The sequence below is a fragment of the Chamaea fasciata genome, unplaced genomic scaffold (genome assembly GCF_029207755.1).
Source record: "Chamaea fasciata isolate MVZ Bird 193981 ecotype frontalis unplaced genomic scaffold, bChaFas1.0.hap1 SCAF_31, whole genome shotgun sequence".
Taxonomy (NCBI): domain Eukaryota; kingdom Metazoa; phylum Chordata; class Aves; order Passeriformes; family Sylviidae; genus Chamaea; species Chamaea fasciata.
The window spans coordinates 715,082-728,570 of NW_027094116.1; the positions used below are offsets into that span (position 1 = coordinate 715,082).

Genomic DNA, 13,489 nt, shown 5'->3' on the forward strand with positions numbered 1-13,489 from the left:
AAGGGCACGAGCGCGCGGGCCACGCCCCTCCCGCGCGCGGGGCCGCCGCCAGGCCACGCCCCCCCGGGGGCGGGGGGACGACGAGGAGGAGGGGGAGAACCGAGGGAGGGGACACCGGAACGGGGAACGGGGCCGGGGGGGGACTGCGGAAAGCGGGAGGGGACAGGGACATTGGAGAGGGGACAAGAATGGCGGCCACCCAGATAAGATGGGGAGGATACCGTTGGGGAGGATAGCGATAAGATGGGCGGGGGCACCAGGAAAATGGGGGGACAACCCAGTGAGGGGGACACTGAGAAGATGGGGGGGTACCAGAGCATGGGGGGGCACCCCAGGGAAGGGTCACTAGGAAGATGAGGGGAAACATGAGGGAAGTGGGACTATGAGGAAAATGGGAGTACAGAGCAATTCGTGGGGGGACACGAGAAGATGGGGGGTATCAGGAAGATGGGGGGGACTGCGGTGGTGGGGGGGCGGAATTGAAAGGGGGAGGCTGGGAAGATGCGAGCAGGGAATGGGATGCTGTGGCCAGGGGGTGGGGAAGATGGGGACAGAGGAAAATGGGGGGAGAGCAAGAGGGGAGCCTGCACAAGGCACGGAGGGTGGTTCGAGGTGGGAGGGGAACACCGAGAAGATGGGGAGCAACTGAGAAGATGGGGGGGGTGGGATCGAGTGGAAGCCATGGGACATAGGGGCCTGCAGGGAGATGGGTGATGGGGGTGGGTGGTGATGGATGGGGGTGGATGAAGGGGGACATGGGCACGAGGAGGGGGGTGTTTAGAAGGAGGGGGAAGTGGCAGAACCCTGGATGCCTTGGGGATGCTAGGCGCCCCCCGCCAACAGGAGCCAGAGCTGCTCTCACACCTCTTTATTCCCCTCCTGCCCATCCTTTCACGCCTGACCCGGGGGATCCCAGGGGGTCCCGGGGGTCCCTAGAGCAGCGTGGCCAGCTCGAAGCGCTCAGAGCAGCACCCGCGGGCGCCCACCCGCTGCCGCCGCTGCTGAGCCCCCTCCCTGCGGCGCCGCGCCCCCGGCCCCTCGGGGCGGGGGGTCTGGCCGCGCTCCGGGGGACCCCCCGTCCCCAACGCCTCCGCTGACACCGAGCTCACCGGGGCCGAGCAGGGCTCTGCAGGGAGATAGGCAGCGTCCGGCCCCGCCGCAGCACCCGCCGGGGCGGCCACGGGGCTCTGGGCACGGGGGTGGGGGGCGCGGGGGGGCCGCACTCACTGTGCCGCTGCAGGTCCCGCAGGGCGATGGAGGAGCCGGGCCGGGCCGGGGCCGCGCCCCGGTAAAGCTGCAGCGCCTCCAGGAGCTCCGACTCCAGGGCGAACTCTGCGTCCCACTCGTAGTTCTCGTCCACCGAGGTGTTTCTCCTGCGGGGAGGGGGCAAAGGGCACGGCCCGAGGGCGTGAGATCCCAGGGATGGGTGTGGGACCCCGGGGACCCCAAAAAGTGAAACCCTGGGGGTGGGTATGAGAGCCCAGGGATGCAGGTCAGCGCAGACCCTGAGGTGTTAGATCCCAGGGATGGGCATGAGACCCCAAGGATGAATGTCAGGAGACACCCCAAGCTACAGGTACCCAGGGATGGGTGTCAGGGGCAGATCCCAAGGATGACCGTCAGATCCCAGGGACGAGGCACCACCCCGAGGGATGTGGGGACACAGCGGGGAGCTGGCAGGGATGCCGGCGGAGAACTGGAGTGGTCTCTCGGGACAGGGACAGTGCGGGGGTGTCCCCAGGGCACTGCAGGGCTGGGAGGCAGCAAGGTGGCTCCGTGCCAGGACACCCCATCCCAGCTCCGTGGGACAGGCCCGGAGCTGCCCCAGCACGCTCCAGGAGCTCATCCCAGTGCCCTGCCCACGGCTCACCTCTTCCCGGCGCCAGGATCCATCCTGCCCCGTCCCTCCTCTGCTGCCGAGCCCCCACTGTGCCAGCTGCCCCCGTCCCCGAGGGGGGTGCCCAGGAAAGTGCCCCCCAGGGATGGTGCCAGCGAGGGGGGCCGCAGGAAGGAGCCGCTGCCCCGGCCGCTGCTCTGGCTGGTCAGGCTGCCCCGCGGGAGCTTCTCCGGGGCTGCAGCGTCCGGCGGCCGCCCCGGGGCCTCAGTCCGGAGATGGGGGGCCGGCTGGGGGGCAGCCCCGGGGCTGGGGGGCCAGGAGGGGGAGCCGGGCAGCGAGGCCTTGGCGGGGCCCACCAGCAGCCGGGGGGGCTCAAGGAACGCGGCGGTGGCGGGTGGGGAGGTGGCGTTGGCACTTGTGTCAATGCAGTCCGGGCACAGCGTCCGCCCCGTGCGCGGGGGGCTGGCGGGGGGCTCCGGCTGGGCGCCGGCACCGGGGGGCTCCGCCGGCTCCTCTGGGGGGGGCCAGTCGCCGTCCACACACATCTCCTTGAAGAAGGGCAGGCTGAGGTACTGGAGGATCCCGCTGATGGCCGGGGGGCCAGGGGACACCGGGGGGGCGACGGTCGGCTGGGGGGAGCCCTGGCGGGGCGGTGAGTCCCAGGGGGGGCCGTGGCGGGGCCCGGGGGGCTCCTGGCCGGCGCTGTAAGGCAGGGTGGCGGCGGCGGAGGCCACGGGGCTGACGTCGGTGATGCTCAACGCCACGGCCTCGTCCACGGGGCTGCTGCTGCCGTAGCCGAAGTAGCGGCCGTGGCGGTGGCTGGAGGCCCGGGCGCCCCGGCGGGGCTGCCCCGCGGGCCGGGGGCGCAGCGAGACCCCCCTGTGCCACACGGGCTCGTCCTCTTCCTCCTCCTCCTCCTCCTCAGCGGGCAGCTGGTGGTAGGGCTCCAGGGGGTCCCGGGGAGGGTCCAGCTGTGGCCGCGGGTCGGTCTCCACCACGAAGCGGCCGTCGGGGCCGCGGCAGATGCGCTCCAGTGGGACGTGCTCCCGGCCGTGGCTCTCGTAGCCGGGGTAGCGGGAGCCGGCGATGCTCAGCCCCAGGCTGGTGCCGGCCTTCTCACCCCACAGCAGGGTCCGGTGCAGGCTCCGGCACGGCGACGGCTGCAGCTTCAGCTTCACCGTGCTGTCGGGGCTACCAGGGCCACGAGCATTGCTGCAAGGGAGAGGCAGCAGCTGCAGCACCCTCAGCCGTGCTCCTGGGCCCTCACAGCCCTGCTCCTGCACTTCCCGATCCTTTCTCCAGCCAGAACTGCCCAGAGGGAGCGCGCGGGGTGAGCCGCAGCCCCAGCAGCCCGCACCTAACAACCTTGGTCAGTGGCAGCAGGGGGTGGCTGTCCCCAGCCTGTCCCTGTGCCCCCAGCCAGTGGCAGAGGGATGATGAGGAGTGCAGTGGGATGGAGGGAAAGGGACAGGGATGGGAACATGGCCTGTGTGGGCAGGAGCGGGATGAGAGGGAGTAGGATGTGTGGGAGTGGAACCAGAGGAGTGACATGGCAGCAGTGGGACAGGGAGGGAATGGGATGTGGAGGAGCATGGCATGACAAGAGAGGGACAGGGAGGGAGCGTGGCATGGCACGGCACGGCAGGACAGGGAGGGAACGTGGCATGGTGGGAGTAGGACAGGAAGGGAGTGGGATGGAGGGAGCATGACAGTGACATGGCAGGACAGGGAGAGAGCGTGGCAATGGCGTGGCGTGACTTACTGTGGAGGTGGGAGCTTCTTGCTGGGGGAGAAGACGAGTGGTGGATCTGGAAGGCCATGAGAACACAGGGGGATCACACGGCGAGCAACTCAAAACGTGATGAGGAGGAGACAGCGGCACCCACTCGGTCCCCACCCAGGCTGGCCTGTCCCTTGTCCCCTGTCCCCTCCCCGGCTCGTACCTTGGCGGCGCTTGCGGACGCGCGCGGCGCGGCGCCGGTTCATGATGCAGGCGGCCATGGTGCTGAAGATGACGGCCACGCTGAGGAAGCAGATCCCCCCGATGACCCCCGCCAGCACCGGCTGCGGCAGCAGCTCCGGCAGCTGCGTGCGGGACGGGTACACCTCCATCCCTGCCACACACAGGGCACCCCATCAGGCAGGCACAGCCCCCCTCGTGTCACCACGTGTCACCAGCATCATGAGGACATAGCAAAGCCTGTTCTGGCCCCACCAGGGCTGCTCTGCCCTTGGGGGAACCTGTGCCCCCCACCATGGGTACCAGGAGAGGGGACACTCTGGTCCATGAGGCTGAAACCGAGGCAGATCTGTGGTGGTTGTTCCAGCTTTAGCCTTGGGGGTCCTGCTCTGCCCACGACCCCAGTTTAGCAGCAGGGACATGGGGGTGGGAGCAGCATGAAGGGGGCTCTCCTTTTGGAATCTGGATGTTTCACACCTCTGTCCCTGGTGTGGCAGCTCAGCCTTACCCGCCGTGGAGACGTTCACTGTGTTGCTGGGGTCGCTGATGTAGCTGCCAGCAAAGGCCACCAGTCGGAACTCGTAGAAGGCGTCCTGCAGCACACAGGACCATGAATCACACGGCCACAGTGGCCACCAAGCCCTAACCCACCCCAGCACCCGGCTCAAGACCTCACCTTGATGAGCCCTGGCACCAGCACCTGGGTGTCAGTGCCGGGGATGGAGCGCTCCAGCACCTCCCAGCCACCCTTGTCCTGTCGCAGCTCCAGCGCGTACCCGCTCAGGGCCACCGAGGCACGGGCAGGGGGGTCCCAGCGCAGCAGAACCCCCCGCACGGTCTCGTTGGCCGTCAAAGCCCGCGGTGGGGACAGGAAGACGTGCACGGTCATGGCCGGCGGCTCCGGAGGCACTGTGGTCACTGGGAAGCCTGAGGAGAAAGCGGAAGGTGGTACAAGGTGGGAACGGGAGCCTCCCAAGTGCTTGAGGGGGCACCGGGGGTGTTTTGGGGAGCTCCCCTTACCCCTGGGCACGGAGGTGACGATCTGGCTGAAGGGGCCACTGCCCAGCTTGTTCTGGGCCAGGACGCTGAACTGGTAACTGGTGTCCGGCTGCAGGTTCTCCACCAGCAGGTGTTGAGCCCCCGCCGGCACTGACAGTGACACCCAGTCATGGTGTGCCCGCGGCGGGTGCCTCACCCTGGGGACAGGAGGGACCCGTGAGCCTGAAGCTGAGGGCCCTCAGGGGACACGGCAGGGCTGGGCACTCACAGCGGGGTGTACCAGACGCTGAACCTCTGGAAGTAGCCTCCGTCAAAGCCTGGCTCCCAGGAGATGTTGGCTGCCAGCAGCAGTGGGAGCACGGAGACGTTGGTGACAGCATGGGGACTGGTACCTGGCGGGCAGCAGTGTCACACTGGGGGGCTTGGACCACCCCTTCCAGCATGGGGTGGCATTTTCTTTGCCCACCCCGGGACCATCCCAGCCCACCAGTGATGGGCAGCTCACCCAGTACGTGGACAGAGGTGGCAGTAGTGACACTGGCCACCTGGTTGGTGGCCGTGCATTCCCAGACTCCATGCTGCTCCTTGATGAGGGGGTGGAGAATGAGGCTGCTGTTTCCATCCACCTGGGCGCTGCTCTTCCCCACACTGCCCACCTGTGGGGCATGGACACGCTGATGGGGGGCCACCACCAACCCACCCCCATGCACGGCCAGAACTGTGACACTGCCACACTAGGAACTTGAAAACGGGGACATGACCCGCCACCCTGGGGCTGGTTTGGAAGCCATGGGGCAAGGTGTTTTCAGTTCTATGGAGGACAGCCAAGCAAAGTGACCTGAGGTCCTTCAAGAACCACGTGATGGGACCCCAATTTGGGATGGGACCCAGCATTCGTGGGGAGAGGGACACAGACAAAGAAGTGATATAGGGACACTGCCCCAGAAATGATGCCCTGGAGGCCAAAAGCAATCTCTGTCCCCATGGGGGCTTAACTGTCCCCTCAAAGCAGCAGCCCCTACCTTCACCCAGGTGATGGTGGGGGGGGGATCCCCGTGAGCCGCGCAGGGGATCACCAGCTCCCGGCCCACCTCCTGGAAATATTCCTCCTTGGGCCGCACCGTGAAGGCGGGAGGGTCCTGCAAGGCAGAGGGGCAGTTTGGGGGGCTTGGCAGGGGGTGCAGAGCCAGGAGGGGACCCCGAGGGGCTCCTCACCTTCAGCAGGACGCGCGTGGGCCGGGACTCGCCGGCGGTGCCGTAACTGTTGTAGGGCGTGCAGCGGTACAGCCCCAGCGCGTCGTCGTTCCCCGTCGCGATGACGATGGAGCCGTCGGGCCGCAGGGACCAGCCGGGGAGCTGGGAGAGGGGAACGGGTGAGGAGGAAGGATTTGGGAAGGTGGGAAGGCTGCAGGGGGTGGGAGCGGCCGTACCTTGTCCAGCTCCAGCGGGCGCCCGTCCCTCGTCCAGGTGACGGAGAGCAGGGGGGGGTTGGCTCTGGAGGGGCAGCGGATCACACCCCGCATGCCCTTGGGCAGGTGAGTCTCCGGGAGCATGGTGGTCACCTGCGCTGGGTCTGCGGGGACACACGGGGCTGGGGTCCCCACGGGGCACCACTGTTCCCACCACAGCCCCCACAGCAGGGACCCCTAGGGCCTGGGGGTGCAGGAGGGGGACTTACAGAGCACTGTGACGAAGGCCGAGGCAGAAGGCGGCTTCCAGAGCCCGTTGCTGGGGGTGCAGGTGTATTTCCCAGCGTCGTCTGGGGTTGTTCGCTGCAGCAGGAGGCTCCCGTCTACCAGGACACGGACCCGAGCCTGGAGGTGGCTGGGAAGGGATGGGACAGCAGTGACTGGCACAGCTGGGACCGTCCCTGCTGCCCTGGGATGATGGATTTGCCCCCACCACACACCCTGCCTGTCCCTGGCACTCGGGGCCAGGTTTGGGGGACACAGCAGCCCCGGTGCCATCCCCATTCCCGCCGTACCTGAGGTGGAAGACGTTGCTGCTGCCCTGGAACCAGGTGTAGGTGAGGTTCCCTGGGTATGCCTCAGCCTGGCACGCCAGAAAGGCATCTTGGGAGATGTTGACAGTGACGTTCTGGGGTGGCACCACGATGATGGGTGGCCCTGAGGAGTGGGACAGAGGGCCAGTGAGGGCTTGGGACAGGGGATGGCCACAGCTGCTCCCAAAACCGACCACGCCATGGCTCCCTCTGTGTCCCATGGGCTGAGGGACCACCTGTCCTTACCCTGCACGAGCACACGGGTGGTGTGGGTGACAGTGCCCTCCTTGCTGGACGCGTGGCACGTGTAGGTGCCTGCACTGGCACGTTCCACGACGGCGATGCTCAGCGTCCCGTTCCTCACCTGCAATGGCACCAGCTGTGGCACGGCCACCAAGGGACAGCAACGTGCCCCATCAACAGGGTGGTGACAGCAGGCAAGTGCCACCACAGTGGGGATGGGCACTTGCTCTACAGCCAAGCATGAGACCCTGGCCCCACCCCATAGAAGGGTGACCAGCGGTTTTTTGCCCTCACCTGCACCGTGTCCCCGCTCTGAACAGGCAGGTCACTCCTCTTCCAGGTGACAACAGGCTGGGGGTTGCCAACAGCCCTGCAGGTGAGGCTCAGTGCAGCCTGGTCCCGCACCTCTACGTATGCAGGGGGGGTCTCCAGGAAGGTGGGGGGTGCTGGAAGGCAAATCCAGATCCAAACCCTCACCCCCACATCTGGCTCAACTCAGTGTGGAAACCCAGTGTTTCCAGAGCCAGCCCTGGGAGACGCGGGCAGAGCAGGTGAGGGTGGGATGGGCCAGTACCGTTGACGGTGAGGTGGATCCAGGTGCCGTTCTGGAAGTCGGCATCGGTGCTGTGCCGGTCGAGGAAGAGCACCCGGCACTCGTACCAGCCCTGGTCCTCGGCACGCAGCAGGTCCAGGCGCAGAGAGGCACCTTCCTCCAGCCGCACCCGACCTGTGCACCCGGCAGCGGCTCAGGGACAGCCACGTCCCCGGGCCACCCCCTCCCGGGCCACCCCCTCCCGGGGGCCATCCCCTCCCCAGGGCGTCCGCCCACGCTGGCACCACGGGGGGCTGGGAACGGCGGTGCCATAGGTTGGTCACAACGACATACAGCACTGTACACATGGGTGACACGGAGAGGAGGCGACAGTGGCTCTGCCACCCGCCCCCGCCGAGGGCGGCCCCGGCGGGGTCCCCCAGCACGGCGGGTCCACGCAGTTCGAGCATCGCTCCCAGTGGCCGGGCAGGACTGGTCCCAGCACCCCTCCAGCTGCACACCCCTCCCCCGAGCCCCTTTCCCCCTTCCCGAGGACTCTTCCCCCACGGCTCCCTCCCCTTGGGAGCCCCCCCGGCGCTCTCACCCTTAGGAGCCCTGCTAAGCCCCGGCACCCCCGCACCGGCCCCGCTCCCCGCGGCACGGGGGGGTCACGGTGAACCCCCGCCCGCCTCGCCGGAACGAGCTCTGCAGCTCCCCGGGGGCACACGGTGACCGGGGCTCCCCCAGGCCGTGGGGGCCTCGCCCCGCGCCAGCCCCACGCCCCGCGGCCTCTTTGATGAGGAGAGGGATAAGGGCCGAAGCGAGAGCGGGCGCAGCCCGTTAATCCCCCGGGCTATTATCAGAGCCATAATCGGCTCAGGGTGCAGCGGGCAATTGGCTCAGCCCAGGCTGGGGTGCGCGGCCAGCGGCCCCCAACGAGCGCACCGGCACCCCCTGTCCCGGGTACCCCCCGTCCCGGGTCCTGTCCCGGGCATCCACTGCCTGGGCACTCCCTGTCCGGGGAACCCACCATCCCGAGCACCGCCTTCCCCGGGCATCCACTGCCCTGAGCATCCCCTTCCCCCAGGCACCCACTGTCCGGAGCACCCCCTACCCTGGGCATCCATCGCCCGGGCATCCCCTGCCCCGGCACTCCCACCCCGGTCAGCCCCGGCCCGGGCCAGGTGCCTTTGCTCCCGGGACACCACGGCAGGGTCACAGCCCCGGCACCGGAAGCACCAGAGCAGCCCACGATGCTCTGTCAGCATCCCCGCACCAGCAGCTTCCCGAGGGGTTCCCAACACAGGTTTTGGGGAACGCCGCTGCCAGCTGTTCCCGGTGTCACAGACAGTCCCCACGCACGGCCCGAGGCACTGGAGTCCCGGCTGGCACCGCACGCGCGCCGCTGGCAGCGGGATTGGGATTCCGCGTCCCACCGGATTCCGTGTCCCGCCAGACGAGCCCGGCAGGGATGAAGGAGGAGGAGGAGGAGTGGCAGGAGCCGGGCAGGCGGGTTTGGGCACCGAGATCCACCCTGAGCCGTGCGAACCCCGCACACAAACACGTGCAAACCCTTCCCAGAGCTGTCTCCCACCCCTCTGCCTTCACCCCACAGCTGTGGGACGAGGGGTCTGCCAGCCCTCACCCCAGACCTGGCTCCCACGCCGGGCCCTGGGAAGTGGGACAGCTTTGGGAAGCTCTGGGAAGCCCGGCCCTGCCAGCAGCTGCCAGCCCCCAGCCCCAGGCGCGGCGGGAGCAGCCGGCTCCCGAACAAAGGTCCCTTTGGAAGGGATCAGAGTGGCCTGGGGACGCCCCTCAGCCTCCCTCTAATCCCCCTGTGCCGGCCCCAGCCCCCTCCTCCTCCTCCACCACCTTGCAAAAACAAAACCCTGTGGCCCAGCATCCCCCCGCGCCTGGCAACCGACATTCAGCGGGACAAAAAGGGGAGGGGGGGACACAAAGGGGGCTGCAGCCCCCGCCACGCGGCCAGAGCCGGGGGGGGGGGGGGGCCTGAGACCACCGACCCTGTTCTAGGGGAGGGGACAGTGGCCCGTGACACTGTGGGTGGTGGTGGCACCCAGGGGAGAGCCGACCCCGTCTCCCCAGGTGCTGTCACAGAGGCAGCTGCAGCCCACCCTGTCCCCAGGACCCCCCAGATTTCCCCAGGAGGGACACTGGTGACAGCAGTGGCTCCTCTGGGCGACACCTGATCCGATCCACCTGGGAAGCGCCGAAGAGAGGGGCCTGGCGTCGCCCTGCACCCACTGCCCTTGCCCTTCCCAGCGCCCATCCCTTCCCGGCGGATGGAAAACAAGCCGCCCCGCTGCCATGGCGACGGCCGCCAGCCCCCCTGCCCACCCACCTCGCCCTCATTCCAGCCACCAGCCCCTTCCCCCAGCCCTGATCCCAATCTGCTCCTGCAGCCCCCGGGGCCGAGCTGGCGGCGGGGACGAGGGGACACGGGGGGGCTGCGGGCAGCCCAGGCAGGACACTGCCAGCCCCTTCCTGGGTAACCGGAGCTGCGGCAGCCCCGGGGCCCCTCGGCGCTCAGGTAACAGGAGCCCAGCCCTGGCCTCCCGGCAGAGCAGGTGCCTTGTCCTGGCCGCGGGGTTCGTTGTCACCGCTGGTCCCCCAGAGCCAACTCGGAGGTGCTGAAAGCGTCCCCAGGCGTCTCCCAAAATCCGCACCCTCCCGTTTGGCCAGGGAAGGGGCAGCAGGAGAGTGGGTGTCCCAAACGAGGTGATTTTTAGGCAGGGGACAATTCTGGCAGCCGGGTTTGGGTCGTGATCCGGGCATGATCCGGTCCCCCGAGGAAGGGTCGGAGCACGGATTTCGGTGCGTGGCTGGCACAGAACGTCGGGGTTGGGCTCAGCCCAAATCACCCACGGGCTGCCAGCCCTCCCTGTCCCCAGGGGACACTTCTGTGGCCTTCCCCTCCCTGCTCGCAGGGATCCTGTCGCTGGGATTCCTCCGGCTCTGCCATCGCTCACTTTAAATACCCCGTAAAGCAGCGAATATCCCCCTCCCACGCCCAGCCAGTCCCCGGCCCAGCTTTGCTCCAATTAGCAGCTCCCCCGAAATCCCCTCCCCAGCCTCAACCTTCAGGCGACCCGCACGGGCCGAGGCAGCGCCCGCAGCCCCCGGCACGGGGCACCCGGTGACACCGGCCCGGGGTGACACGGCCAGGGCAGTGCCGGGCCAGTCCGTCCTGCGGGAGATGCCCCAGCAGACAGAGGCCACGGGGATGGGCTGGGGGGCTTCTCCCACATTTTGCCCTGTGAGGATCCCTCCTGCTGCCAGGCTGGGCAGGGATCTGCATCCCCTCTGCCAGCTGGGGACCCCCATCCCTCCTGCCATCCCTGGAGATGGGGATTGGGACTCACCTGCTGCAGGGACCTCCCTGGCCCCTCACTGTCCCCTCCCGCCCCCCGAGACTCCTGGAAGAGCGCCCCACTTCCCCGGGGGTGGAATTAAGGTGGTCCAACAGCAGCGGCACCCGGTAGGACCCAACCATGGCGAGTGGAGACACAGGACAGCCCACGGGGGGGCCCCGGGATCCCCCGCCCGCCCCGTCCCCGCCACTCACCCGCGTACTCGGGGTCCACGCGCGGCGAGTAGAGCCCGAACTTGATGAAGATGGGGAGGACGAAGCCGAAGCGAACCCACTCGATCACGTAGAGCGGCGGGCGCGCCTCGTGTGCGCCCAGGAGCCCGCAGCCCAGCACCGCGCTGCCCCCGACGCGCCCCACCACGGCCCGGGGCTCGCTCCGGCCGCTGCCTGCGGGACCGGCACCGGGCCACGGGTGAGACGGGACACGCCGGGATGAACCGGGATCGGGGCGGGACGGAGCGGGACCCTTCCCCTGCCCCCGGAACTCGCCGGGACCCGGTGCTGGTCAAACCGATCCCACCGCGACGCACCGGGACCTTCCTCCCGCCCCCGGAGCCCCCCGCCCCGGTGTCCCCAGCTGTCCCCCGCCTCCTCCCGCCTCCCCGGGACCCGGCACCGGCCAGACCGGCCCCGCCGCGCCTCCCCCGCTCCCCGGGGCGGCCCCTCACCCCCGGCTCCGGCGAGCAGGCTGAGGACGGCGGCGCGCAGCCACCACCGCATAGCCCAGGCCCCCCTGCGGCGGCTCCCGCGGCGTCACCGGGGCCCGCGGACCGGCGGGCTCGGCCGGGCAGCCCCGGGGGCACCGGCCCCGGGCGGGGGGCGCGGGGGGCTCCTCGTCCCGCCGCTCCTCATGCCCGGCCGGCCGCGCTCGGCTGCGCTCGGCTCTTCCCGGTTGCTTTCGGCTCTTTCCGGCTCGGTTCGGGTCCGTCCGGGTCCGCTCGGCTCCGGCCGCCGCCGCCGGGCGGCCGCAAACAAACCCGCGACGCCGGGAGGGGCCGCCCCGGCCACGCCCCCCGCCGCCCGTTGCCGCGGCGACAGCAAATCAGGAGCCGCCGCTGGGCGCTTCCCGAGGCGGCCAATGGTGGAGCGAGACAGCGGGGAGCGAGGGATGCTGGGAAATGTAGTGCCCGGAGGGGGGCAGGGGGAGCGGGGGGGATGTGGGGTGACATTGAGGGATATGGGGGGGACAGCGAGGGGGACGTGGGGGGGACACATGGAGGATCACGGGTGGAACCGGGGGAGGCACGGGGGGCTACGGGAGGTGCATCTAGAGGGAGGACACGAGTGGGACACATGGGTGGGACACACGTGCGACATAGGGTGGGACACAGCGGGGACACGAGGAGGGCACGGGGAGGGACTGGAGAGGACACGCGAATGAAAAACACAGGTGGGACACACGAAGGGGACTCATGGGTGGGATATGGGGACACACTGTGGGACTGGGAGAAGCCGAAGGGGGGACACATGGGTGAAACACATGGGTGGGACTGGGGAGGGACACGGGGGGTCATGAATAGGACACGGGTGACACGTGGGTGGGACACATGAGTGAGACACACGGGGGAGGCTGCTCGGGGACATACGAGTGCGACACACAGGTGGGACCATGGAGGGGCACAGATGGGACATGAGTGGGACACACGGGCAGGACACGCAGGTGGGACAAGGGGGGACCAGGGGACACAGATGGGACTGTGGTGGGTCAAAGAGGGGACACACGGGTGGGACATGGATAGGACACATGGATGAGACATGGACAGAACACGTGGGTGCACACTGCTGTGTGGTTTGGGTGTGTGATCCCCCCTTGGGACACAAGGACAAGTGGGTGGCACTGGGGGCTGTGACAAGCAAGCCCAGTCCCATGTCCCCTCTGCATGTCCCAGGCCCTCTGTGCCAGCGCTCCCCACTCGCCCTTCCCCATCCCAGCTCCCACTCTTTAATCCCATCCTAAATGTGTCCCCACACGGGGACAGCCACCGGTGCCACGTCCCCATCCTGCGGGCTGAGCCGGAGCTGGGCTGCTCGCCAGGCTGGGGGGACAGGAGGGGACACAGGGCACAGGGGGGACATCCTGGTGGTGTCCCCAGCTCAGAGCCAGGGCTGAGGGACGAGCAAACCCCACACGTGTGACACCAGCCCGGCCACACGGGAGCCCTGGGAACGGCGCTGGGGCAATGCCCCCCCAGCTCAGCCCTCCTTGAAGGGGGTGGGGGGTCCGTGGAGCCCCCCCAGCCCGGCCTGGCCCAGGGGACTCTGAGGACAGCGTGGTGTCAGCGGAGTTAAGGGCAATAATTCTGCCGTAAGCAGCTTTCGGCCGCTCCGGCCCATGTGCTCCCGTGAGCTTAGGCTGGACACCGCTGTCCAGCACTGCCACCACGGCCACAGTGTCCCCACCGCGGCCACATTGTCCCCATCGTGTCCCCTTTGTCCCCATGGAGCCCCCACGCAGGGCTGGGCACCCCAAACTGGCTGTGCCCCAGCTACGTGCCCCCATGTGCTGGTGTGGCCTCACTGTGTGT

At 68.7% G+C, this 13,489-nt stretch overlaps 1 protein-coding gene across 1 annotated transcript; it reads right to left on the reverse strand.

Moving 5' to 3' along the window:
- Positions 1–860: 860 nt before the first annotated feature.
- On the reverse strand, positions 861–11,935 carry IGSF9 (immunoglobulin superfamily member 9). Its single transcript, XM_066206703.1, has 20 exons — positions 11,633–11,935; positions 11,160–11,351; positions 7,616–7,768; positions 7,336–7,487; positions 7,045–7,162; positions 6,781–6,922; positions 6,475–6,620; positions 6,227–6,369; positions 6,012–6,152; positions 5,819–5,935; positions 5,302–5,452; positions 5,065–5,188; positions 4,818–4,993; positions 4,474–4,724; positions 4,306–4,390; positions 3,781–3,951; positions 3,600–3,645; positions 1,871–3,049; positions 1,228–1,373; positions 861–1,126 (listed from the first exon to the last, which is right to left on the reverse strand). The coding sequence occupies exons 1-20, from the start codon at positions 11,682–11,684 to the stop codon at positions 933–935; spliced, it is 3,879 nt and encodes a 1,292-aa protein (XP_066062800.1). The 5' UTR covers positions 11,685–11,935; the 3' UTR covers positions 861–932.
- Positions 11,936–13,489: the final 1,554 nt, after the last annotated feature.

What these genes read in the sequence shown, in the direction of transcription:
- IGSF9 (XM_066206703.1), bottom strand. Translation starts at nt 11,684, where the DNA reads ATGCGGTGGTGGCTGCGCGCCGCCGTCCTCAGCCTGCTCGCCGGAGCC. An exon ending in AGAGCGGGGACACGGTGCAG is followed by an intron (nt 7,163 to 7,335) that starts GTGAGGGCAAAA and finishes GTGCCATTGCAG; the next exon opens with GTGAGGAACGGGACGCTGAG. An exon ending in CCACGCGCGTCCTGCTGAAG is followed by an intron (nt 5,936 to 6,011) that starts GTGAGGAGCCCC and finishes TCTGCCTTGCAG; the next exon opens with GACCCTCCCGCCTTCACGGT.